General features: G+C 36.9%; 1 protein-coding gene across 4 annotated transcripts in view; it reads right to left on the reverse strand.

Annotated features, from left to right (window-relative positions):
- Positions 1–5,241: 5,241 nt before the first annotated feature.
- Positions 5,242–25,921, reverse strand: part of LOC148846487 (ATP-dependent zinc metalloprotease) — a 32,615-nt gene continuing 11,935 nt past the window's right edge. For 2 of the 4 annotated variants that reach the window (XR_016102598.1, XR_016102597.1), the window contains 5 exons: positions 14,992–15,068; positions 6,277–6,353; positions 6,069–6,201; positions 5,769–5,974; positions 5,242–5,653 (listed from right to left, as the gene is read on the reverse strand). Coding sequence is in view for 2 of the 4 variants with exons in the window: in XM_088956223.1 (XP_088812349.1) it covers positions 5,819–5,974; positions 6,069–6,201; positions 6,277–6,353; positions 14,992–15,068 (443 nt within the window). In the remaining 2 variants the exon portion in view is untranslated. The remainder of the gene's footprint in view (positions 5,654–5,768; positions 5,975–6,068; positions 6,202–6,276; positions 6,354–14,991; positions 15,069–25,921) is intronic. The other 2 variants (XM_088956223.1, XM_088956222.1) reach the window with 1 other exon arrangement.

Here is a 25,921-nt window from a genome sequence, read left to right on the forward strand (position 1 = left end):
CAATTCGACCAAGTTGGATCAGTTTCACTTTGACAAATTTTAAACAGACCAAAATTGAACAACTTAACCATGGATATATATATTCATATTTTATATTTTAAATAATTTTAATATGAAAAAATGGAAAATTTCCCATATTTCTTAGACTAAAATGTTTTTATCATAAATATAATTTTTAAATTTATTTTTTAATAATTACACTATAATTTTTAAAATTTAATTTAATTTTTAAGTTCAAAATCTTTTGAACCGACTAACCAAACCAAAAAATCGACACAAACTGATATAACTTGAGTGGGTCGGTTTTTACAAAAGGTCTGTCGATTTCAACTGACCAACTTCCAAATATGACCAGGTCAATTTGGTTGGCCAAATAGCATACGACTGAACCAAACCAACTCATGAACACTCATAATTTTAGCTAAATTAATAGTCTGATCTCTAATAAATAACAATAGTTTAATCTCTAATAATTATTGAAAATTTATAGCAAAAATACACAATTATTGAAAATATATTGATAATGAAAAAAATACAATAAGTACTAAAAATATATTAACTTAGTCAATAAATAGTATAATCTCAAATAATAGTTTAATTTCTAATAACTATTAACCAATATGTTATAACAAAAATACGATAAATACAATAAGTACAATAAATTAAATTAAAAAATTTCAATAATAGTAGTTTAGTCTCCAACAATTATTGAAAGTTTTCTGTTATAACAAAATAAAATAAATTTATACATAATCATTGAAAATGCATTTGTCACAAAAGACAATAAATAATTACTAAAATACAATAGATATTAATTTTAGTATATATAATTATATAATAAATACAAATTAAGAGTTTAAAATTAGTATTAATAAATATTAATTTTTATGAAAGTTATTTTCTCAAATTATTACTTGATATAAGTGAAATTAGTTATTTATAATATTATGCCAAAATATTAAATTATTATTATTTTCAATATTATGTTATAATTATTTTTCTACTTTTAAGAAAATTTTCAATTTATTACATAATTTCTTTATTTTAACTATCTAAAATCTAGTTAATGTTAAATATTTTGTTATTTAAAATATCTAGTTATTTAAATACTTAAATAATATGTAAAATATCTAAATTTTAAAATATTAATTATTTATTGAATTTAATTATCCACAAAATCATAATTTATATTATTATTACATAATTTCATTATTAATTTTATAATATATTACTTTACTATAAATTTCAATATTATGTTATAATTATTTTTATAGTTTGAAGAAATTTTTTAAATTTATTACATAATTTCGTTATTTTAAATATTTAAAATATATTTATGATAAATATTTAGTTATTTAAATTTTTAAATAATCTATAAAATATTTAAAATTTTTGTTATTTAAATTTTATTTATTTAAATATATTACATATTATTAAATATTTGAAAAATATTTAAATTGATAATAGGGAAAAACATAATTTAAATTGTTAGTATACATTTTGTGATATATTTTGTAAAACTATATAAATATTTTTTGTGTTTTTAATAAATATTTTAAAATTTTTATTTAATTTTGTTAGAATATTTAAATAATTCTTAAATTTTTAATCCAAACTTTCTTTAGATAGATATAGACAAAAAAGTAGGGGAGAGGATAAATAGGAATTAGAGATAATTTAGTAGAGAAACTCTCTACTAAATTAGAGATTATCATTATTATTATTAGACACACACGTGCATAGATAGATAGATAGGTTAAACCAAGGTACCAAAAATGGTCACATATTGAACCAATCTAGGCATAAGTTAAAAAAAAAAAAAAAAAAAAAAACTTAGGGGTAAAATACAAAAACCTCCCCTCTAGTTTAATTTTAACAAATACTTCCCCTGAATTTTTGAGAAATTTGACAAAAACTTCCCTTCCGTTACTTTCTTAGACGGAAAATGTTAAACTAATGCACCAATTTCGTCTAAATACCCATTCTATCCTTTTTATAAATTATTTTACATGCAAAATTACTGAAATAACCCTATTTTTTACTTGACAAAAACATCCTTTTAATGATCATCTTCTAATATTTTTGTCGAAATAAAACATGGCTATTCAGTAATTTTGTATGTAAAATAATTTATAAAAGGGTAGAATGGGTATTTGGAAGAAACCGCTATATCAGTCTAACGTTTTCTGTGGGAAGTTGACAGAAGGGAGGTTTTTGTTGAGTTTCTCAAAAATTTAGGGGAAGTATTAGTTAAAATAAAACTATAGGGGAGGTTTTATGATTGTCAGAAACCTCAGGGGATGTTTTTGTATTTTACCCAAAACTTAAATTACCTCATATATAAAAAAAAATAAGGATTAAATGAAGAAAAATTATAACTGCACTAAATAATGATTATTTTTATTAACGATTAAATTGACTTAAATACAATAAAAATAAAAAAAGAAGAATTAATATCAATATCTAATTTGATCACGGGATAATTCATCAGGTCAATATTATTTTGTAGGTAAGTAGTTTATGGTGAAATAAATTTAAAATTATTGCAGGGTGGCAGATCAAATTGTCTATGCAATTAGCTAGCTCAAACTGTTATTCCGCACCTTATATAAAAACCTATTTTATAGCAAAAAGCACCCAATTCAAAGAGCAAAAAAAAAAAAAAACTGAGCAAAACGAGGAGTCATGGAAAAAGAAAGGTACCATTTATAAAGAAAACAACCCCCAAATAAAAGGAAAAACAAAGTGGCATGTTTCCAAAGACATTGCAATGATAGCATCCCAAACCAAACCTTCAATATAGACAAAGTATATCTTTAAAACACCAACATTTTTAATATAGACGAAGTTAGTTCATCACTGGAATCTTCTTTACCATGACAAAATCAACGAAAAGTTGTTAATGTTCTTTAAAAAAAACCCACTATATGAACATATAGATATTACTTGCAAGATAAGCAATGAAAATCTATATATTTTCCTGTTTCTTGATCAAGCATAATGTCAAACAATTCAATTTAAAATGAATATATGAAGACGACATGCATTGAAAGAACTTTGGCTCCTATAAATTGTAGCAAATAAAATACAAAGGACAAGGCAATTCATCAACAAAATGGGAAGATCTGCATGAACCTAACGTAATCCTGAACCATCATCTCACTAAGAAGATAGCAATCCTTGATGATGTTCTTGAGTCTCCAAACATGGTTGATTACGAGCATGGAATCACCCTCGATAATGATCAACAAGCCACTGAAATCAAACACAATGTTGTGGGCTTCCCAGGCAACCCATGCTTCAGCAAGATCGATATATAGTTGTGATTCCAATAGAATAAGCTTTCAAATCCAGAACCTAATCAAAATTATCTCTAGCAATGCACGCAGTGGAAGAAAAACCATTTGGACAACATGACGCGTCAAGAATAATTTTGATGACACCCTCTTGAGGACATTTCCACAAAATTGGTAACCATGACTTCTTCTTCTTCTTCTTTATTATTATTATTATTATTATTATTATTATTATTACTATTATCCCCACACAAATAGGTTTGCATGTCCATGAAAAATTTTCTATTTTTTCATTTCTATTACAATAGACTATTACAAAATCTTTCTCAATTCTATCTTTTCATAAGCACCAATTTACTTTTATGAAACAATCATTATTCGCTTTCAAAGTATTTGAAATTTTAATCCACCAATCCCGAATTGAAGTATCCTCACCACTAGATATACTAATGTTAGACTTAGAGCCAATGGTCAGCCAAACTTATTTAGCGTAAGTAACCTAAGTACTTGTGCAACCAAGAAAAATGTGACCCATATCTTCTTCTTCACCACAAACAGAACAAGCACCACCAATATCACAGCCCTACCAAAAGAAATTTTTTATGGAAGTTTATAACTTAGCATAAAGACTTTAAGCTTAGGGGGATACCGAATTTTCCAAAGAACCTCTAAATAGGCTGACAGACACAGGGTTAACCACATTAGCTACACACTCCTCATTGTAATGCAGCCCTCACCTTGAATTTACCATTGGGTGTGAGTATACATACTATTCTGTTCTCAGTGGGAACAGAATAGGAGAATAATAAGTCTAATTTTCCACTAGGCTGATATAGCCACCAAAGACTGAATCATCTGCTCTTTCCAAACATTTCTCTCATTGTCAATAAGGTTAACATGTCATTGTTCTTAATTTGATCCTGCTTCACATCTTTCTTTAGCAAGAGGAGCACATCCAGCCTAGGTATTTGTCTAAAATTTTACCTCTTACCATCACCAATGATCCATCCAACACCCCTCTTGATTACATCATGATAGGATACCTTTTCATGGTGGATTTAAAAGACTTCATCAAATATTCAAAATTTTGACAGAGACAAAGAGGTGTGATTTATCATCCACTGTTAAAAATGACTGTACCTACAATTTTAAAAGGAGCTTCTTTTTTGTTTGCATACAATCCCCCAAGGTACTTTTTATTTTGCAATAATCGATGTCCCCCTCCAACTTATGGGTGAAACTAATATTAAGCATATTATGTTAACTAAAGAGAAAAGAAAAGAAACATAAGACAAAAGAAGAGAAAATCCACTTCAAGAATGGAGGACAGGAGGAGCAGAACCTTCTTCATAATTCACACCCTCTCAAAGCCCACATAGCATCTACAGTTATAAGCGATTACAACCCCTTGATTACTTTGTTGATCCACTACTAGAATAAGATTCCTACCATACATAACTACTAATTAAATCTTACATTTATCCATCCCAATTCAGACTTGAGGCTACACATATTTACTTATTAATAACGTACTAGTGAAAGGGCAGGTGCCTTAAACGTGACAGTTTCAAAGAACAACTACAACAATTTGAAGAGTAGAAAAATCTGGCTTTCTGAGGGACAGCACTTCAACATTTTTTTTCTAATCTTCCTACTACATCTCTTAAAATTGTCTTTCTAATACCCTTTGTGATACCGATACTTCAAATTTTGATGCCAATGCCAATGTTAAGTTTGTCATACACTGCCAATTCTCAAGCCCTGATAAAGGTTGTATCAAGCTGGCAGCCAAATGTTACACTTTTTACCAAACCCTTAAGAACATGGATTCTAAGTTAAGGAATGCTCTCAATCATTCTCTCTAGAATAACAGATTTTACTTGAGGAAGAGCATTAATTGTTGCAAGCAAAAGGCCAAAAATCCAATAACATACCCATGGGAGAATGATCAAAATGCACCCAGGTTTCACCACTGGAGTGGTAGACTTCTATTAGTATAAAGTATGAATACAATTGCACATAATGTACATTTTTATTTCAACACAGTCAATTATAATTCCTCTCAGAATTGCAACGTACAAAACACCCTATCCATCCCTGGCAACAACACAACATCTCAACCCAAGGTGCGCAGGTTCTTCCATGCTTGGGTTCCAAGGAACTCTCAAATGTAAGTTCTACTTGTTTCTTATCTATAGCATTTTGTCGACTTCCATCTGTGGATTCAGTTCCTATAGGACTCACAAGATAGAATGTATTTACATGAGTGAAGCACGAAGAATGTTTCCAAAATAGATCAGTCTCCCGCTGTATTGGCAAAGAGGTATGAAGTGTATGCAATCTGACCCCTATCCATCCTGTCCATATCAAAGAAAAAAAATATTGAAATTTCTTTATAAAAAAAGAACAAAGTGAAAATTAACATGTATTTAAGCTCATTCTAACCAAAAAGAGAACCCATAATGATACTACCTTACATGTGTTAGGTGATAAAACCTTGATGCATGCGTTCCACTCCCAGTTTATCTCACAGAAGCCATAGCTTCTTCAATACTCCTAATGACAACACCAAGACTGCCACCACTTTCTAGAGCTTTAACAGCAGCTCGATGTGCATGCTTATGCCACTTCAGAAGATTGTAAGACTGTAGAACTGACCACCTTGCTTGGTTTGACATCTACTTAAATTCAAGATAAGAACAAAGTTCAGTCCCAATATTAAAAAATAATAAAATATATAGATAAAATATGTAAAAAGAATCAGATATAGACCTCTGCAATAGACAATGGAGGTTGCAGAAGAACACTGATGCTTCTAAACAGGTTTTCATCATTTTCCCCACCCTCAGCCTCTCCATAGACAAGAGCCTCAGATGCAATTCCAGCAAAAAGGACCATGCAGTACCTGAGCATTTTTTGTACCTAGGAATTAATAATCACTTCACAATATGATGGGAAATTTACTTGTTTCACATCATACCTGTCAAAAGCAGCAGTGCTAAGTCGGCCTTCCGCAAGTTCATTTTCCAACTTCTCATCCCAAAACTGAGTTCCTGCCTGTACAAATGCACTAGCAAAGTAACATATGCTGCAATGGCTTTATCTAATGAGAAAAGCAAAATAGAACTCTTATGCCTAATAGGAGGAAGAGAGACAATGGAGATGGGTAATTACACATCACATAAAAGTAATACAAAAGCAAAGGCGAAATACAAAATTGTAATGACTACTATTGGATTAAACTTATGAGCCACACTATGGAACTTTGGGAGAGAATAATTGAGCAAAGGTTGCAACATTAAACAAGTATATCAAAGAACCAATTTAGGTTTGTGCTAGAGAGGTAAACCATGGAAACCATCTTTCTTTTGAGATGGTTGATTGAAAAGTTAAGAGAGAAGAAGAGAGATCTTCATATAGTGTTCATTGATCTAAGAGAAAGCATATGATTATAGAATCGCTTAAGAGATAACATGGAGGGTTTTGGGGCAAAAAAAGTTCCAAATAGTATGTGGACCTAAGCAAGGATATGTATGAGGATGCAACAACCAATGTTAAAACACCAGTACCTGTACAGCCAAAACCAAATTCTCAATCCATCAACTACCTTCAAGCATGAACCCTTCTTGATCAAGACTCAGTGCTTCTCAATTCCTTTCCACATGGCACCACATAGCACAACCACAAGAATTTTTGAACAGTTACAAACATCCATCTCATTTGGTTGAAGACCATATTTGGCTTCGCTTACCTCCCTCCGCCAACTTTTGGGTTCAGAACAGGACCACTAGTGCCACTTGGTGAGTAAGGCTTTATTAACCAGATGCACCTAAATCAACCCCGGGCTGCTTTTTCCTTTAGAAGTACATAATTTTGACTAATTGCCATATTTTCCAGGGTAGGAAATAGAGGCAAGTAATAGGCTGGACGATTGGATAAGCTTCTCTTTAAAAGGGTTAGTTCACCACCCTTCAATAGGCAATTTACCTTCCAAGAAGATAATTTTATCCTAATCCTTTCAACAACTGGTCCCATATAGCCTTATATTTTCATTTATCAAATGAAGAATTTGAGCTTTTGAGGCTAAGGGTTTTAAGAAGAGAAAAAGAAAGCCCCCTCGCTCAGTTCTTTTTCCCTTTACAGCATTCCTTAAAATTTTTTAATATAAAATTTTAGCTTTATTTAGTTGCTAATAATTTTTTGCCATGCAATTTCTCTTTAAAATACTTATTATGTCATAGTTTTGTGTTTGAAATATTAAAATTAATTGATTTGAAATGCTATTGTCTTTTAGAAAAGATAATTTGTTATGTTTGAAGAGGGAAAATTAATGTTATTGTAAAGAGCATTGCTATTTTTTAGATCTATATGCATACTGAGTAGCATGTAAAATTAGGGAACTAATGTAGAATTTTATATTTTTTCTTTGTACTGGGCAACTAGGCACTTTACTGTCACCTAGAATTGCCTAGAGGCCTTGCCAATTATGATTTAAAGGATCCAACTGTTTAGATGAGAAATAGATTATCCAAGAATTAGAATCATGTCAACCTACTGACTTACAATCATTGGTGCAACCAGACAGGAATGACTTTGCAGGGTCCTACTTATGTCATAATGGATCTTTAAGCAGTTTTGCTGTCATCGTCCACCACACCATCTCTCACTTTTGGAGTCTCTTCATTCCTTTTCTGGAGTCCCCACATTTGAGACCCTATACATTGCTAATTTAATGACCTCCAGTATGGCCAATCCAGCTTATGGTCAATACATTAACTTGAATCCGTAGCAGAGAAATTATTAGAAACCAGATCCTTCTTACAAGGATTTGCCCCCACCTCCTATAAGATAATTCTGCACTTAGACACTTCAATCTTCTTAATAGAAAATACCCTACTATCCTTGAAAATCTTCTTTCAACTTTATGATTCGGCAGAAAGAATATGGAAATTTTTAACATAGTCTCCAAACCCAAAGGCAGAAATGACCATTCTTATACAGTAGACGTTCAAGACTGTTATCAGCCTTGAACCCTAAAAGATTTCAGGTTCGAAAATAGAAGAAAAAGTATAGAGAAGAGAGGAGAAAGAGAAGAGAGAGCAGTAGAACACAAGGGTTGAAAGGAGGGACAGAATCTTAATGTTCTGCCGCCGCCACTTCTATTTAGTATTTATAGGTTATGCTAATTACATGGAAAGGACAGATCTGCCCTTAGTATTTACATAACAAATAGAACAATAAAACAGAAATAAATAACTGAAATAACAGATTGACCACCAGCTAACCCTAGGATGACGAGAACACATTCTACCCTACGAACATAGTGGGACCATAGCTGTGGGGACCACATCATAGTTCTCTACACTCCCCCTCAAGTTGGGAATAAATGTTTATCATTCCCAACTTGGATAGATCCGCCTCTAGCTTCTTCCTTGGTACGGCTTTGGTGAGGATATCTGCTAGCTGCAAGTTGGATGTGATGTACGGGAGACACACTTCTTGTGATGAGACCCTCTCTCGTACAAAATGTCGATCAACTTCAATATGTTTGGTTCTGTCATGCTGCACTGGATTGTGTGCTACATTAATAGCCGCTTGATTATCACAATACAGCATCAGGGGCTTCTCATACTCAATACCCAACTCCTCAAGTAGTGATCTCAGCCATAGAATTTCAGCCACTCCGTTAGCCATTGACCTGTATTCAGCTTCAGCACTAGATCGGGAGACAACACTATTTTTTACTCCTCCAAGAGACAAGGTTACCTCCCACAAGGGCACAATATCCAGAGGTAGACCTTCTGTCATCAGCACTCCCAGCCCAATTGGCATCCGTATAAACCTCCACCTTCATGTGGTTATTGTTCTCGAACAGTATACCTCTACACGGGCATCTCTTCAAGTATGCTAATATTCTTTCTACTGCAAGAAGATGTGTGGTTCTAAGAGAATGCATGTACTGGCTGACAACACTAACTGCATAACTGATATCTGGCCGAGTGAGGCAGAGATAATAGGAGCTTTCCCACTAATCGTTGGAACATAACCTTGTCTTCAAGAGGCTCCCCACTCTTTGCACTAATCATGTGGCTTTGTTCAATGGGTGTATCCGCAGGCTTGACACCTAACTTTCCGGTTTCCGCCAACAGATCTAGAACATATTTCTTCTGAGAGACAAAGATCCCCTGTTTAGATCTAGCAACCTCAATACCCAAAAAATATTGAAGTGCACCAAGATCTTTCACCTCAAACTCTTGATGAAGGAGCTGTTTGAGGGACTCAATCTCATGGCTATCATTTCCTGTCACCACAATATCATCAACATATACTGCAAGTAGTGTCAGAGAGGACTCCACCCTCTTGATGAATAGGGTATGATCTGACTGGGCCTGTACATAACTGAACTTCCCAAGGGCTAGTCTGAATCTATCGAACCAAGCTCTAGGTGACTATTTCAAACCATACAATGCCTTATTGAGCCGACAGACCTTCTTACATGTCTCTGTATCATAGAATCCAGGAGGCAACCGCATGTAAACCTCTTCCTGTATGTCTCCATTCAGAAAAGCATTTTTAACGTCCATTTGGTACAAAGGCCAAGTGTGGCTTGCTACAAGAGATAATAGAACTCGAATGGTGGTCATCTTGGCTACCAGGGCAAAGGTCTCCAAGTAATCTATACCATAAGTCTGGGTGAACCCTTTTGCAACTAGTCGAGCTTTATACCTCTCAATGGATCCATCCACATTGTGCTTCACAGTAAATACCCATCTGCATCCAACTGGTTTCTTTCCTTTGGGCAGATCAACTAGCTCCCAGGTGTTATTTTTAAACAAGGCATCCATTTCAACTTGCACTGTTCTTGGAATAGGGACATTGGCAACACAAGTAAGATAGGACCTGTAGGTGGGAGATAGGCGATCATAGGATAAAAATTGGGAAATACAGTGGGCTGTAGATGTGGTACAATGTTGTTTCCCCTTACGGACAGCAATGGGAAGGTCAAGGTCATTTGCAGGAGGTGAAGTCTCTATGGGCCTTGGGACTGTAATACCTGGACTTGGAGCCGCAAAAGAGATTGGAGCTGGTCTGGACTGTTGATGACCGGGATCAACCTGCCTGCATCGCCTGTGATAGACCCTCAACTCCTGATCCCTCTAACCACCCTCACTATTGTAGCCCTCATCACCCAATGGAATAGGTAAGGGAACAACCCCAAACTTCTTCCCTGAGACAGGATCATAGCAGCAATAACCCTTTTGAGTTTGTGCATAACCAAGAAAAATGCATTTGGAGGCCTTTGGTTCGAACTTGAGAATGATGGGGTTCGAGAAGCTGAACAAAACAGTTACAACCAAATGTTTTAAGGGGAACAACAAATAACTCCTCATTTGGGTATAAAAGGGAAAAATGAGATTTCATATCAAAAACCCGGGAAGGAACCCGATTAATAAGATATATCGCCGTGAGGATAACATCACCCTAGAAGCGAATAGGGACATTGAAGGTAAACATAATACTTCTAGCCACCTCCAAGATGTGCCTATTCTTCCTTTCTGCAACTCCATTCTGCTAAGGTGTATGAGGGCAAGTGCTCTGGTGGATAACCCCATGATTAAGAAGGTAAGATGCCAATGGCTTAGCAAAGTATTCCTTTGCATTATCAGATCTAAGAACTTTGATCTTGGCATCAAACTGGGTTAGGATCGTTTGGTGAAAGTTTTGGGTTAGGGCGGGAACCTCATCTCGTGAACGCATAAGATAAACCCAAAAAAACTGGGTATGGTCATCAACAAATAACAAAAAATATTTGTACCCACCCATAGAAGGGATGTGATATGGCCTCCAAACATCAGTATGCACAATATCAAAAGAACTATTACTCCTTTTATTACTCAATGAATAAGATTTTCTACAATGTATAGCAAACTCACAACTTTCACATTTCAACTGGGACAACTCAATAGACTCAAACAAAGTAGGAAACAGACTCTTTAAGGACCGACAAGACAAATGACCCAATTGGTTATGTTGGCATAACCGGACTCACTCTGAGAAACAAGTGACTTCTTATCCACTGACTCTTCCCAACAAGAACTCTCCATGAGCAGATAGATCCCATTCGTCTCACGGCTAGTCCCAATCACTATCTTCATCTCCAGGTCCTAAAAAACACATCGGTCAGGGAAGAAAGTTACTGAGCAGTTCATATGTTTGGTAATACTACTGACTGAAAGAAGGTTAGTATCAAGCTTAGGAACATGTAAGACAGAAGACAAGGAGATAGTATCCGATAGCTTGATGTCACCCTTGCCAGAAATGGGGACAAGAGAGCCATCAACAATAGATACTTTATCCCTACCAGAAGATAAATGATAAGTGGTAAACAATGAAGGCAAGCTAGTCATATGGTCGGATGCACCTGAATCTATTACCCAACAGGGTTCAGTAGTACCTGGAGATGAGGCATGGTAGCCTGAGGATCGAGTACCTGAATGTGCGAAAGCAGATGTGGCAGGGGCTAATGGTGACTGCGGTGGCTGAGTTGAGTTCCCAACTTCCTTTTCCAACTGTATTAGAGCAGCCCGAACTACAACTAAGGTCTCTAAGGGTGTGCCTCTTGTGCCAGACGAGGACGTTGAATCAGTATTCATGGCCACATGAGCATTACCCTTCTTGCTTCTCAACTTTGTCGGGACTAAATGAGGATGCAGCTTCCAAAATGTTTCTTTTGTGTGTTTGGGTTTCTTACAATACTCACATACCATATCCCTTTTATCTTCCTTCTTCTTGTCCCTTTCAGAATCACCCCCTGATTTGGGTTTAACAGCTACAAGGGCCGGTATAAGAGGCTGAGGTTGCATCATGACTTTCCTCCTGGTCTCTTCACTATGCACCAAGGAGTATGCCTGGGAGAGGGTCACACACTCTCTGGTCAAAATTTGTTGCCGCACAATATCATACTCTGAATTCAGGCCTGGCAGAAACTCAAACACCCTGTTTGTCTCGACTTGCTTTCTATAGGTCTGTACATCTTTGGGACTCTCCCACTCAAGAGTCTCTAAGTGATCAATCTCATGCCACAGGGACTTCAAGGTAGAGAAGTAGACCGAAACCGGTTTCTCTCATTGTTTAAGAGTATTTACTTCACATTTCAATTCATATGCTCTAGTAACATTAAGGGGTTGGGAATACGTTTCTTTCATAACATCCCATATCTCCTTGGTTGTCTTTGCCCACAAGTCATTTCGGCTGATATGAGGCTGTATAGAATTACACAGCCATGTCATAACCAAGTAGTTTTCTTGGACCCACTTGGTATACATGGGGTCTCCCTTGGAGGGTTCTTTCGCATCTCCCAAGAGATACCCTAATTTACCCCTTCCCCAATAGCCATCATGGCTGATTGGGCCCATTCCAAATAGCTTGATCCATCAAATCTTACGGTTGTAATCTGAAAATCTGTCTCAGAAACACCACCATAACTGTTGTTCGCAAAACCTGCCTTCTGCCTAATTTTTAAACTTCATTTCGGTCAAGAACCAGTAGTCTCAAAAATTAGGGTTACTATAGTCAAAGAACATCACTTGGACTATCAATCACAATAAAAAATCAGTATAGAACCAATATGTATTCACGGTATATGTGCATGAAACAGGTATAAGTCTGATCTGAAACCAATTAGCAAACACAACAACAACAGTCCGTACAGTTTTCACCCCTTAAAAGAGTTCGAAACCCCAAAAAAATCTAAAAATAGCTTGGAGAATAATCTGATATGCTGAAGCAGAATTAGGGTTTTAATTAGTCCTTAAAAAAAATGTCAGCCGCACATTCCAGGCAGTACCGTACAGATAAGACTTGTAGTAGGGTTAATATGAAACCCTAAAACTGATCAATGCTGAGGAGAAAACTTAAGAAGAGCTTCACAGGTAGATCACAAGGCTCCGCCTAGCATTAGGGTTTGCCGCAGGGTTAAGACAAAACCCTAGAGAATAGAAAGAAGAAAACCCTAGAGTGATCCGGTCACCCTTTCTAGATAGGTCCAACCTATCTTCTCTGATAGTACTTCTCTCAGAAAATAAAATAACTTAGAAGAGAATGTTGTTCACTGCCTTCCAAGGTTACCCGAACCCTAGCCTTCTCTGATTCTTCCTGATCACCAACACTCTGCAACCGTGGCAAGTTTTCAACAGCTGCTAAACCCTCTGGCGATCTCCAAGAATCAGTCAATAAACTCTACTTTTTCAGCTTCCAGCCCTAGATGGTTCTCATGTGGTCGGCTGGACTAGACTCACATGAGAAACCCTAGCTCTGATACCAAGTAGACGTTCAAGACTACTATCAGCCTTGAACCCTAATAGATTTCAGGTTCGAAAATAGAAGAAAAAGTATAGAAAAGAGAGAGCAGTAGAACACAAGGGTTGAAAGGAGGGACAAAATCTTAATGTTCTGCCGCCGCCACTTCTATCTAGTATTTATAGGTTATGCTAATTACATGGAAAGGACAGATCTGCCCTTAGTATTTACATAACAAATAGAACACAGTATAACTGAAATAAATAATAACTGAAATAACAGATTGACCACCAGCTAACCCTAGGATGACTAGAACACATTCTACCCTACGAACACAGTGGGACCATAGCTGTGGGGCCCACATCAGTGTTCTCTACATATACCAATCAAAGGGCTATTGTAATGAGGGGAAGCAGCGGGACCAACCCAACACCAACCCCCTCCCTGAAAATACAATAAAAAGAAGAATCTGATCTAACCTATACCCATTAAGTTACCTCTTGATCAATGACAAAGAATGCTATATGGCCTAGAACCAAACCTCTTGGGGCTTGAAATAACCTCCTCATCAGCCAGTTACCAAAAATAGAAATAATTGATTTATGATTGAAGTTTCACTCTCTTTTCTGCCCTCACTGATGATGTTTAATTGGTGTTTCCATCAAGCAGTCGGTCAAATTAGGCATTTACCCAAACAGGCAACTGTTTAGTCCTTTCTGTAGGATTTGGTGACAATTGAGACCCAATTTTCGGCTTCTTAGTTCATGTAGGATATTTCTATTTGCTTCCTCTCCAAACTTGATACAAGCAACCCTATTGCTTGACTCAAATTGATCTCATTCATTTCTCTTTTCCTTTTTTTCTTGAACATAACAAGGAATTTTATTGATTAAATGGTTAAATAACTCATTTCTCCATTCCATTCCAAAATCAAATATTAGGGGTTTCTATACCCAATTCCTCTCACTTCCAGACCCAAATCTTTTAGTTTCCTTTGATCTTATAACCCCCTAACCACAGTTTTCGTGTGCCTCTTAGGACCAGACATGCTCCTATATCAGGAACATGTATGCATCGTCTATCTCAATCCAACATTACAAAACTAGATGAATAGATCAACATGTTCTGCCAAACCAAATTATACTCAAAAGCATGAAAGTATGTCCATGACTTCAACTATAATTCTATATTAAATGTACCTATAAAAAATAATAGTACAAAATGTGGAAATATCCATCACAAATTTCACAAATGATGTCTAAGTATGATGAAGCAATTGACTCAAATGTAACATCAGCAAACTTCAAACTTCATGAATATTTCCAATAGCCTAAGAGTTCACATCAGGAAAGTTTCTGGGTATTTCAATATAAAGTGCAAGGACAATTAGCTGTACCTGCCCTTGGATGCTCATTTGCATTGCAACAATTGGATCTAAAATCACCCCACGAATTGGGCAACCCAGAAGGTATGCTGCATATTCAGTTAAGACATAAAAGAGATCATTTTATGAAAAAAAAAAAGAAAGAAAAATCTTTCTAAAGAATCTTTCTACGTGAAATATCATCAGTTGTACTGATAAAATAGAAACAAAGAATTGTAGGAGGCCAAAAACAGGAACAGCAAAAATGTGCATAAATAGACAAGCCCAATAGTATATGTAAGAGTGAAAGAAAGAAATCCCACACAAAGGCTAATAGTCTAGCAAGAATAGGGTCAACAAGAGAGAAATATAATCCGGAATGCCGGGGCCAAGGTAAATTTGTAATTTTTCTAAACTTGGACTATATAGTGCTGTCAGCAAATGGTGGTTGACTTGTTTTCTATTCTACTTCTCCAAGTATCTTGATAGTAGTTTTGTATTGTATATATATCATCTCTCTCAATAAAATTTCACTATTAATAATCACAAAAAGAAATGGAGATAGATTCTTTTCCTAATTGGATCAGAGATTTTTTTTATAGGAAATGGTAACTTTCATTAATTAGAAAATCAGAATTACAAACTGCCACCTACAGAAGGAAAAGGTGACCCCTGAACAAAAATCAAGTTACAACACAGCCCAAAACAAAGACTCTCTATTTACCCCTTGCTTTGCTAGCAAGTCATCTAAAGCATTTGCTGACCTCCTAGTCCTATTAACAACTACACCCAGCTCCCTTGTAAGGTTCCATAATTCTCTTACAGCTTGTCTTAGGGACCAAATTCCCAAACTATTTGTTTGCACCAACCCCACTACTAACTTTGAGTCTCCCTCCATAAGGCTGTCAATGGTCCGGGTCTGGTTCAGGACAAGGTAGAACTGTTCTGAACTGATTGTTAAATCAATAGGCCCAGAACTGAACCAGAACCTAACAGTTCCATAAAATTAGAGCCAGTACTGATCCCACCAGTTATCAGGACAATTGGGTCTGGCCCAATAAGAACGAATTAAATTTAAAAACTGTTAAAATCTGTAGTTTTTTGTAAACAAAGAACATTTTATTCAATGACCTGTAAACAAAGAACATTTAAAAACTGTTAAAATATGTAGTTTTTTGTAAAAACTAAACTGTTACAATTATAGATATTACTATAATACAAATTTCAAGAATGCCATGAAAGCTATGAAGATAATAGCAGGTACTTGTCTTATTATCGAATATTTAATCGGTTCGGGACAGCCAAAACTGATCCCAAACCAATAATAGTCGGGACACAATAAAGAACCAGAATTGACCCAATGGGATAGAGTTTTGAACCAGAACCGACATAATTGGTTCGGTTCTATTGGGTAGAACCGACCCATTGACAGCCCTATCCCTCCACTTCTAGTTGTTGCATACCCAATTGCTTAGCCAATCTAAGCCCCTGAAGGAGGGCCAGCACTTCTGCTCTAAGCGAGTCCCCCACACCTATTGGACCGGAGTACATAGCTAGGATTCTTCATTCCCCATCTCTAAACACACCCCCAATTCCAGATGGTCCAGGGTTCCCCACAGAGCTGCCGTCAAAGTTTAATTTCACAGTACGCTGTAAAGGAGGGAACCAAGCTGATGTAAGGTAGAACAAAATACCGAAGATCCTACTATTATACTCCATCCTCTAGTCAAGTCATCTGTAGAGAAGTCCTTGAACAAATCTAGAGTTTTCAGCCAATGTATAAGCCTTGATGGTGATGTGGAGAACAAGGGTCAATGAGTTCAGGAGCTGATTTTTCTTTTCCTTGGAAAATCTTGTTGTTTCTCTCTTCCCAAACTTCCCACAAGATAGCTACCCTTGTTCTCCACATCACCCTTCCCTTTGATTGTCGGAAGAAGCTAGGGTCAAAGAGATCCTCTACACTTGAGGGAGAGTTCAACCTGCAATCAAAGAGAGAGGAGAACCAATCCCATAAAAGAGTAACAAAGTCTCACCATTCCTCAAGCAAAGGCTACACACATGTGGAGACAAGCACCAACTTGGTCCTTTTTCTTTAAAGCACTTCTAAGGTCTTAATTTTTTGGAGAACCACTTCCCAACAAAAAGTCCTTACCTTTGGAGGCACCGGAGAACTCCAGCTTTAGGAATACATCAAGGCAAGGTGGAGCCAAAATGCCTATCCTCGAGTTTCAACTACCTTGTATTGTTTTGGGCCTCAAAAATCATGAGGCTTGTGCCTCACCACCCTTCACCTCAAGTTGGTGAGGCACACACCTTATCTAATCAGCCTATTAAAATGAAAATGAGAAGAGAAAAATTATGGGATAGTTTCCAAAATTCAAGGAAACTTAATTATTTAGTTACTGACTAATAAAATCATACAGTCCACACTCAAGAGTCTTTCCTGGTGTTCTAAACCCAAACATATCATTTTGTTTCTCTTAACTACTAAATAAATCATGATGTTCTACTCCACATCTCAATCTACTATACCAGAGAGTAGCATGTCTACTCATATGTTTACCCATAACACCCATACACCCATAACAAGCAGTAGTAGTAGAACCCACCAATCTAAAAACTAAGTTTTATTTTTATTTAACGAAAAATAATATATAAATAAAAATTATCACTACAATAAAAATTAAACAAAACTGTCAATACTAAAAAAAGCTGTTAATATCTTTCTAAACACTCTCAGTTGCAAGCCATTTAGCACCAACAAGGTTATATATAATGAAAAATGTTCTGTCAAAAATATTTATAAATTAGCTTATATTAGACATAAACTAGAATGCATGAATAAATAAATGGATTATTTCATTTAGGTGAGGATCAAAAGATAATCTAAGTAATAGGAATATGTAATAAAGACTAACAAAAGACCAAAAATATAGAAAACTTGGAAAAATATTGAAGTATAAGAAAGAAAGTTAAGAAGAAAGTAAGTGAAGTTATATTTAAGGCAATATGAACTCTATCATAAATTAAGCACTAAAGAGGGAGAAAATAGAATTTCTAAACTAGCAAAGTTGAGAGAAAAAAGGCAGAGATTTAAACCATAATAGGTGCACTAAAGAGGAAGATCAAAGATTCTTGATAAAAGATGAGAAAATCAAGAATGGAAAAACTATTTCAAAATTTAAAAAATAAAGAACATGTGGATGGTGCTAATGGAGAGATTAGAAACTTTAATAATTTTAAAAATAACATGTACCCTCATAAATTAGAACTACTGAGGTGAAGGGGGCACCAAAAAAGATGAAGAAGGGGAAGGCATTAGGATCTTATGGTTTCCAATAGAAGTATGGAAATGTATGGGAGAAGTAGGATTATTATGGCTAACTATTTAATAAGATAATGAAAGAAAAAAAAAAGATGCCTAATGAATGAAGAAAGAGCACTATGGGGCAATAATAGAAAGTTGTAATAATTATCATGGGATTAAACTCTACCACACTGAAACTCTGAGAGAGAATAATTTAGCAAAGGCTATGACATCAAACACGTATGTTGGAGAACCAATTTGGGTTTATCCTAAGAAGATCAACCATGCAAGCTATCTTTCTTTTGAGAAGATTGATAGAAAAATGCAGAGAGAAAAAGAGAGATCTTCATCCAGTGTTCATTGATCTAGACAAAGCATGTGATAAAGTCCCTAAAAAGATAATTTGGTGCATTTTGGAAAAGAAAAGATTTCCAAATAGGTAATGTGGACCTAGCATTAAGGTTCAATAACCAATGTTAGTAACACCTATAAGAGAGACATCAGATTTTATAGTTACGAAGTGTTTTGACAAAGGTTCAGCATTCAGTCCTTATTTATTTGTATTGATCATAGAAGAATTAATTAAACATGTTCAGTAGGAGATCTCATGGTGCTTATTGCTTACTAATGGCATTATTTTAATTGATGGAACTAACAAAGGGTAAATTACAAAATTAAGTTTATGGGCAAATACCTTCGAAACAAGTGATTTTAAAATAAAGACGAAAAAACAAAATATATGCTATGTAAATATAATAATAATAGGATTGTATATCAGGGTACACATAGGATTGGATACCAAGAGAATTCAACATGAATTTTTGATATCTTGGTTCAAAAATTCATAACAAGAGAGAGATCAAGGAGGAGGCCAGCCATAAAATTAAAGTAGGAACAAAATGGACAGGCGCATCCAAGTCTTATGTGATAGGTGAGTACCACTTAGACTAAAAGGAAAATCGACGAAACAGTTGTAAAGCCACCTGTTAGTGTAGGGGTATTTCTGTCTTTATACTTACGTTGAGGTTGCCGATCTGTAATATTATATTAGAACTAGTGTCCCTCACTTAAATAAGGGCACATGTGTCTTTTCCATTATATTAATAATATAAAAACATGTCTGGCCAAATGGGAGAGTGACTTTTTCCCTAATTCGAACCAGACTTTTCTTCTCTCTTTTTCTCCTCCTCTCTCTCTCTCTTTCTTCCCTCTTTCTTCCTCTTTCTTCTTGGCTGTTATCAGACTAACGGAACTCAAAGGCAGCCCGAATTATAACACCAACAATGTTTTATGAATCATACCTCCCTTCTGTTAAGTCTCCATCAGATCTCATGACAATAATAGAAAAATGTGACCTAGCAATAATTTGTAAAAGACAAAAATGATGTTGGCCTACTTTTGTTTGCAGTTCATTCTATTTTAGGGTTGGATCAAAGATTAGTTATATTTTTTGTTGCTTTTTAGTGGAAATTTTGCTATCTGAGATCCTATACACAGTAACTAGGGCTTCAGGTATTCAAAAGGCCCCACAAAGTCTCCCTCCCTCACTCCATCCATCCCTCTCTTGCTATTGTTCATGAAATTTGATATACTCTTGCAACAAGAGTTTCTAAGCCAAAAATCCTATCACCATTCATGGAATCTATTCATGAATACACCAGCTCTATTGATCTTACTATGTTATTGATCCTTTTTTTTTATCAGAAACTCAATGAATTTTATTAAAACATAAAAAGAGGAGAGTACAACAAGAAGTCATTTGAAATAACACCCACTAGAACAAGAGTCCACCACCTATTAACATTGAGCCCAAAACAAATGATGTCTATTTACTCCTTGTTTAGCTAACCCATCTGCCAAACCTTTAGTGGACCTCCTAACCCATCTGAAATGAATTTGCATTATCTTGACAGCAACATGGACAGCTTGAATTCATTTCTAAATTGCCATAATATCCCTTCTCATTTTTTTAACCAACCAATGACTACTTTTGAGTCCCCTTCGACAAACAGCCTTGTGATTCTCATTTCCTTAGTTTTTTGCACCCCAACAATATCCACCGTGAATTCAGCTTTTACTGAATCACCCTGACCAATAGGCCCCGATAACAAGCCACAAATGTTCCCACTCCCATCTCTAATCACTCCTCCAATTCCGGAGGGACCCAAATTGCCAAAACTACTTCCATCAAAGTTAAGTTTCACCCATCCCCCACTTTGGGGAGAACAAACCTCTAGGACCTTTTGTTTCTGTAGAGAAGATGGGCCGAATGGCCCATAAGCAGTTACTGTATATTATCTTTATGTTCTTCTCTGTAATGGGCCTTATTCTGGGCCCATACTCTTCTATGTTCATTTTTGTAATTTCTTGTCCAACTAAGGACCTCTCTTGTAATTACTAAAAAATTAACTTAATAAAAGAGTATTAGAGTGTTAGAGGGAGGTTAAGTTCGAACTCCTCATCCTCTAACCCTTCTTGCCGCAACTCTCTCTTCTTCTCTAATCTTCTCTAATCTTCTCTTGTTAGTTTTTCTTTGTTTTGTAGCACAGTCCCTACTTCTAGGACTGTTTTTCAACTTGGTATCAGAGCAGGCCATTACTTGGCGTGTCCCTCATGTGGTTCTAGTTCAGCCAACTACATGAGGAGGTTCTAGGGCTGAAAGTTTACAGTCATCCGCCTGGTTCTTGGAGGTCATTGGAGGGTGCCCAAGTTTCTATACACTTGGAGAAGGGTTCGGTGACCAGGAAGAATCAGAGAACAAGTTGTTTGGCCTGATTTGAAATCAGAGAAAAAGGATTTCGAAGTTATCTTAGAGAACAAGTGTTCGGCCTGGTTTATAGTTCAAACCAGAGACTCTCTTACTGTAATTCTTTTCTCAGTCCTTTGCTGGGTTATTTTTTGTTGTTTGGGAGGACTGTTAAAGCATTTAAAGCCCACCTCCATTCGGCCCACTGTTGCTGGACTGATTCTACTCAGAAATTTCCGGGTTGATTTGGAAGTGCTATTCGGTTGATTATTGGACTGGGAAGCTGCTGAAACTGATTTAAAACTAAGTGATACTAGTCTCATCTTCATCCCAGCCTCTTCTTGGACCTATACTGAACACTTTGAAGTGGTTTCTTCTAGTTAACAGTAGGCTATTAAGTACCGCACACTAAGTGTTCGACAAAAGGTCTCTTAAGGACTGTGTCCCTTTTTTCTTTCTCTTTGGGACAACGGCTGTTGGAACCTGAAATACCTTGTCGTTGGAGGTTTGCTGGGAGTCCTTTGAAGGCTGAAACAGTAAAGAAAGAACTACCACCGAACTTTGCATGATGGATTTCTCAAGCCTTGAAAACAAGAATGCTGCTGAATATGGACAGATTTTGGGAACCCCAACCGATTCTATGCTGGCTGTAACTACAGTCAAGCTTGATGGGACCAACTACTTGGCTTGGTCACAATCAGTGAAAATCCATATTTGTAGCAAAGGAAAATGGGGTTTTATTTCTGGGAGCAAAAAAGCTCCTCCAGAGGATGATCCATCTTATGAGAGATGGGTGCAAGAAAACTACACAGTGATTGGGTGGCTTGTGAAATCAATGCAGCCACAGATTAGTCAACATTATTTGTGGATGAACTCGGCTAAAGAAATCTGGGATAGTGTTGCAGAAACTTACTCCCAGAAGTTGAATGTTGCCAGAGTTTACAAACTGAGAAGTGATGTGAAGAATCTAAGACAGGGGGAGAAGTCACTTGCAGCATACTTCTCAGCCCTAAAATCTATATGGCAAGAGATTGATTTGATAGAGGCTGTGACATGGGATACCCCTAAGGATGCTGAAACATACAGGAAATTGGTTGAAAGGAATAGGGTCTTTGAGTTCTTGACAGGGCTGAATTTTGAATATGACATTACAAAGCAAAACATCTTGTCCAAGGAAGATGTTTCATTGTCACAAGCATATACTTTGGTCAGCAGTGAAGAAAGTAGGAGGCAAGTGTAGGTTCAAGGAGTCGATATCAATGATCATTTTGCAAATATGGGAATTAAACCCAAAGGGGTTACAAAAGCTCACAGTGGCACAGGAAGGAAGGAGGTGGTGTGTGAATATTGTAAGAAGCCGAAACACACAAAGGAGAAGTGTTGGAAATTGCATCCCAATCTTGTACCTATCAGATTCCAGAAGAAGAATGATAGTAGAAAAACAGGAAGTGCACATGCAACCACAAGCACAGATACAGAGGTTGAATCTACCAGTGCACAGTTGGCAGCCATGAAAACTGAATATGAGAAGTTTAGAAAAATGATCAGTTAGCTTGAAAGTGTATCTTCATCATCCATCCCTTCTGGAAGTCCATCCACCATTGCATTTGCTCACTCAGGTATAAGGGCTTCCGCTAACCATGCATCCACCTCAGGTAAACACAAAACCCCTTGGATCATAGACTCAGGTGCTTCTGATCACATGACCAACCTTTCCACTTTGTTTGTTTCATATGATTTACTTCCTAGCCGTGACAAAATCACTTTAGTTGATGGTTCTCTTGCCTCTATTTTCGGCAAGGGAACTGTCAAGGCTACAGACTCCTTACTCTTCCACTCTTCATGTGCCTAAATTAAATACCAACTTATTATCTGTAAGTAGCCTGACCAAGTCATTGAATTGTTGTGTAACATTTTTCCCTTCTCACTGTGTGTTTCAGGACTTGAAGTCTCAGAAGGTGATTGGGAGTGGCCATGAAGCGAATGGAATATACTTGCTCGACACCCCTGACCAATGCTTTGATCATCCCAAGAATGTTGCTTTTGGTTCTACTTTTTCGGAGTCTGTTAGTCAAATTATGTTGAGTCACTGTCGGTTGGGTCATTTACCTTTTTCAATTTAAGCCATTTGTTTCCAAAACTATTTAAGGGAGTCTGTGTGTCCAGTCTCAATTGTGAGTCCTGTCAGTTGTCAAAGCATTGTAGAAAAAATTACCCTGTGAGCAATAAAAGATCGTCTTTTCCTTTTCATATTGTGCACTCTGATGTGTGGGGGCCATACCATTTATCCTCTATGGGGGGTTACAGATATTTTATCTTGTTTATTGATGAAATCTCGGGATGAAGTCCCAAGACTTGTGAGGCAATTTCATGAGCTTGTTTTAACTCAAATTGATACCAGAATTAAGATTTTCATATCTGACAATGCAAAAGAGTATTTTGAGAAGAGTTTATCCTTGTATCTCTCTGACATGGGGGTTATTCATCAAAGCTCCTGTGTTAGAACCCCTGAACAAAATGGAGTTGCTGAGATAAAAAATAGACATATTGTTGAAGTTGCAAGGAGCCTTTTGTTTGCCTCACATGTTCCCATAAGATCTTGTTAGACAGTTTTGTATGCCCTTAGCTTCAATCAAAATTGATGTACTTTATGAGTTTATTGTAAATGAATAAAAGTGCATATTTGATTCATGTTCCCTTGGTATGTTTCTGTATAATACCCTTAAACTGGACACTTATTGAGACTTGTGTTAGTTTAGAATGTTCACAGCCAGTGGGTCGGTCTAGGGAGACCTATCCTGACAAGGCTGACACTGTGGTGCCATCAAGTCGGTTGAGGTGGCTTGTCTCAGCTACCGGGGTGAGACCCCAGGCACATATAGTGTGGGATTAATTGAATCTTTGAACTGGACCAGATTTCCAGTATTGCCCTGGACCTTGGAGATTGATGGGCAAAACTGGAAAGTTACACCCGACCCCTAGACTCAATTATGATACTGCACTAGGTGTCGGATCGAGGTGTCTTTGATGTACCAATCAGTGAGATCCTTAGCGGGGTCAAAACCTAGGTATGTTGGGACAATCCGAGAATTCATCTGAGTGGGTGATCATAGTGACAGGATCAGCCCCTTTGTCGGACAAAGGTAATGATCGGGGATGCACTCTCACCGTTGGAAACCAAGACTGTCGGCAGCCGATTTCAACCGTTGAAATTTGTTTTGCAAAGTATATTTTATATGAGATATAAAAGTATATACATTATGGTTTCTAAAATGTTTGCAAAAGGTTTTAATTCCCGGGATCCATATAAGTGGAGAGTGCAACACTGTTCCTTGCAGCCGAGGGAGAGGTCCTCTCTTATCAGGCAGTGTATGATCATTAAGGGCTGAGAGGTTAAGTGTAAGACCATTGAGGATAATACCTGATGGGCTAATCTTGCATCTGCCCACAGTCCCTGGGTGTTACAAGGTGGCTTGGCCCAGGGACCACTTAGGGTAAGTGTTGGGCCCATAGAGCCCATTTGATGGGTTTCAGGGGGTGCACTCACTGTCTTTAACAGTGTATTCGACCAGGCCTTGTAACAAAGGCTGGGCCGAACCCATGTGGCTGATGTGTAGATCAATGCTTGGGTCCCACGTCATACAAGGAAGCCCAACTGGGCCTAAAGCCCATTTCGAACTGGGCTATTTATTTAGTTAAAGGGGCGAATTCTGAGATGGATTAGCAGATAGGATAGGGTCTTAATCCTATCCACTCAGAGAGTCCAAATCTGAATGTGATTCAGATCTAGAAACCTCCTAATGGGATTAGGATAAAACTAATCTAATCTGCAGATAAGATAAGGGTTTATCCTTATCACTAGAAGAGAAGGCTGGTCCAAATATGATTTGGATAAGCACCTCCTAATGGGATTAGGAGCTGATCTTTTAAGTTAACAAAAAGGAGGGGGCGGCAGCCTTGAAGAGAGACCAACAAGAAACACATCAGATCCTCTTTAGTGCTGAAATCAAGAAGAGAGAATTTTGCACCCTGCGAATACTCTCTTGCCGCCTCCCTGCTCTTGCCGCCCTGTTTGCCAATTCGATCTCCAGCTGTGGGAGAAGTCAAGATTGGATCTTGACATCAGTTTTTTGAGAAATGATTGAAAAGGAAGTTGTGCTCACGTTCCATCCTACTATTTCTTGCGAATGACAAAGTTCTTGGGGAAGAACACTGTTGATTCTGCTCCATCCTGCACTGCGCCATCTTTAGTGGGAGCAGTCTTTGGATCCTTCCTTGGGCGTGAACACCTTCGTTGGGAGATATTACTTCTCCGTATCAGGTATTATTCTCTCCCATTCCTTTTGGTTTAGATCTGGTTCAGTTTAAGGTTCAAGATTGATCCTTGAAAATATGATTTTTTAAATCGGGAATGTGATTCTCAGTTGAAGGGAGAGAAAAAATTTTGAAATTCGCCCCTTATTCCGCAATCTTTGGGCGTCCATGGGATGGATCTCTCATCCTTTCAGATCTTGGGGTGATGTTGTACTTACTGCTACCTATCTCATAAACCGTATGCCATCAAGGGTTTTAGGGTTTAAATCCCCCTTCAGTCTTCTTCATCCAGACAAGGATCTCTTCCCAATTCCTCTTCGTGTGTTTGGTTGTACCTACTATGTTCACATTCCAAGTGTGCAAAGACATAAGTTTGAACCGAAAGCCCACAAATGCATCTTCCTTGGTTACTCCCCCACACAAAAGGGTTATTGTTGTTTTGATCCAAAGACTGGCACCTAACATGTCTCTATGGATGTTACCTTTAATGAACTTTCTCGTTTTTATGGTTCCTCTCAGGATGGGCATTGTCCACAGGGGGAGAGTCTGTCACAAGTTTTTGCTCTTCCTCTTCCTATCCCAGTTGAGTCTCTTGA

This window comes from Nelumbo lutea, chromosome 7 (assembly GCF_056320005.1).
Source record: "Nelumbo lutea isolate HS-2025 chromosome 7, American lotus-T2T, whole genome shotgun sequence".
NCBI lineage: Eukaryota > Viridiplantae > Streptophyta > Magnoliopsida > Proteales > Nelumbonaceae > Nelumbo > Nelumbo lutea.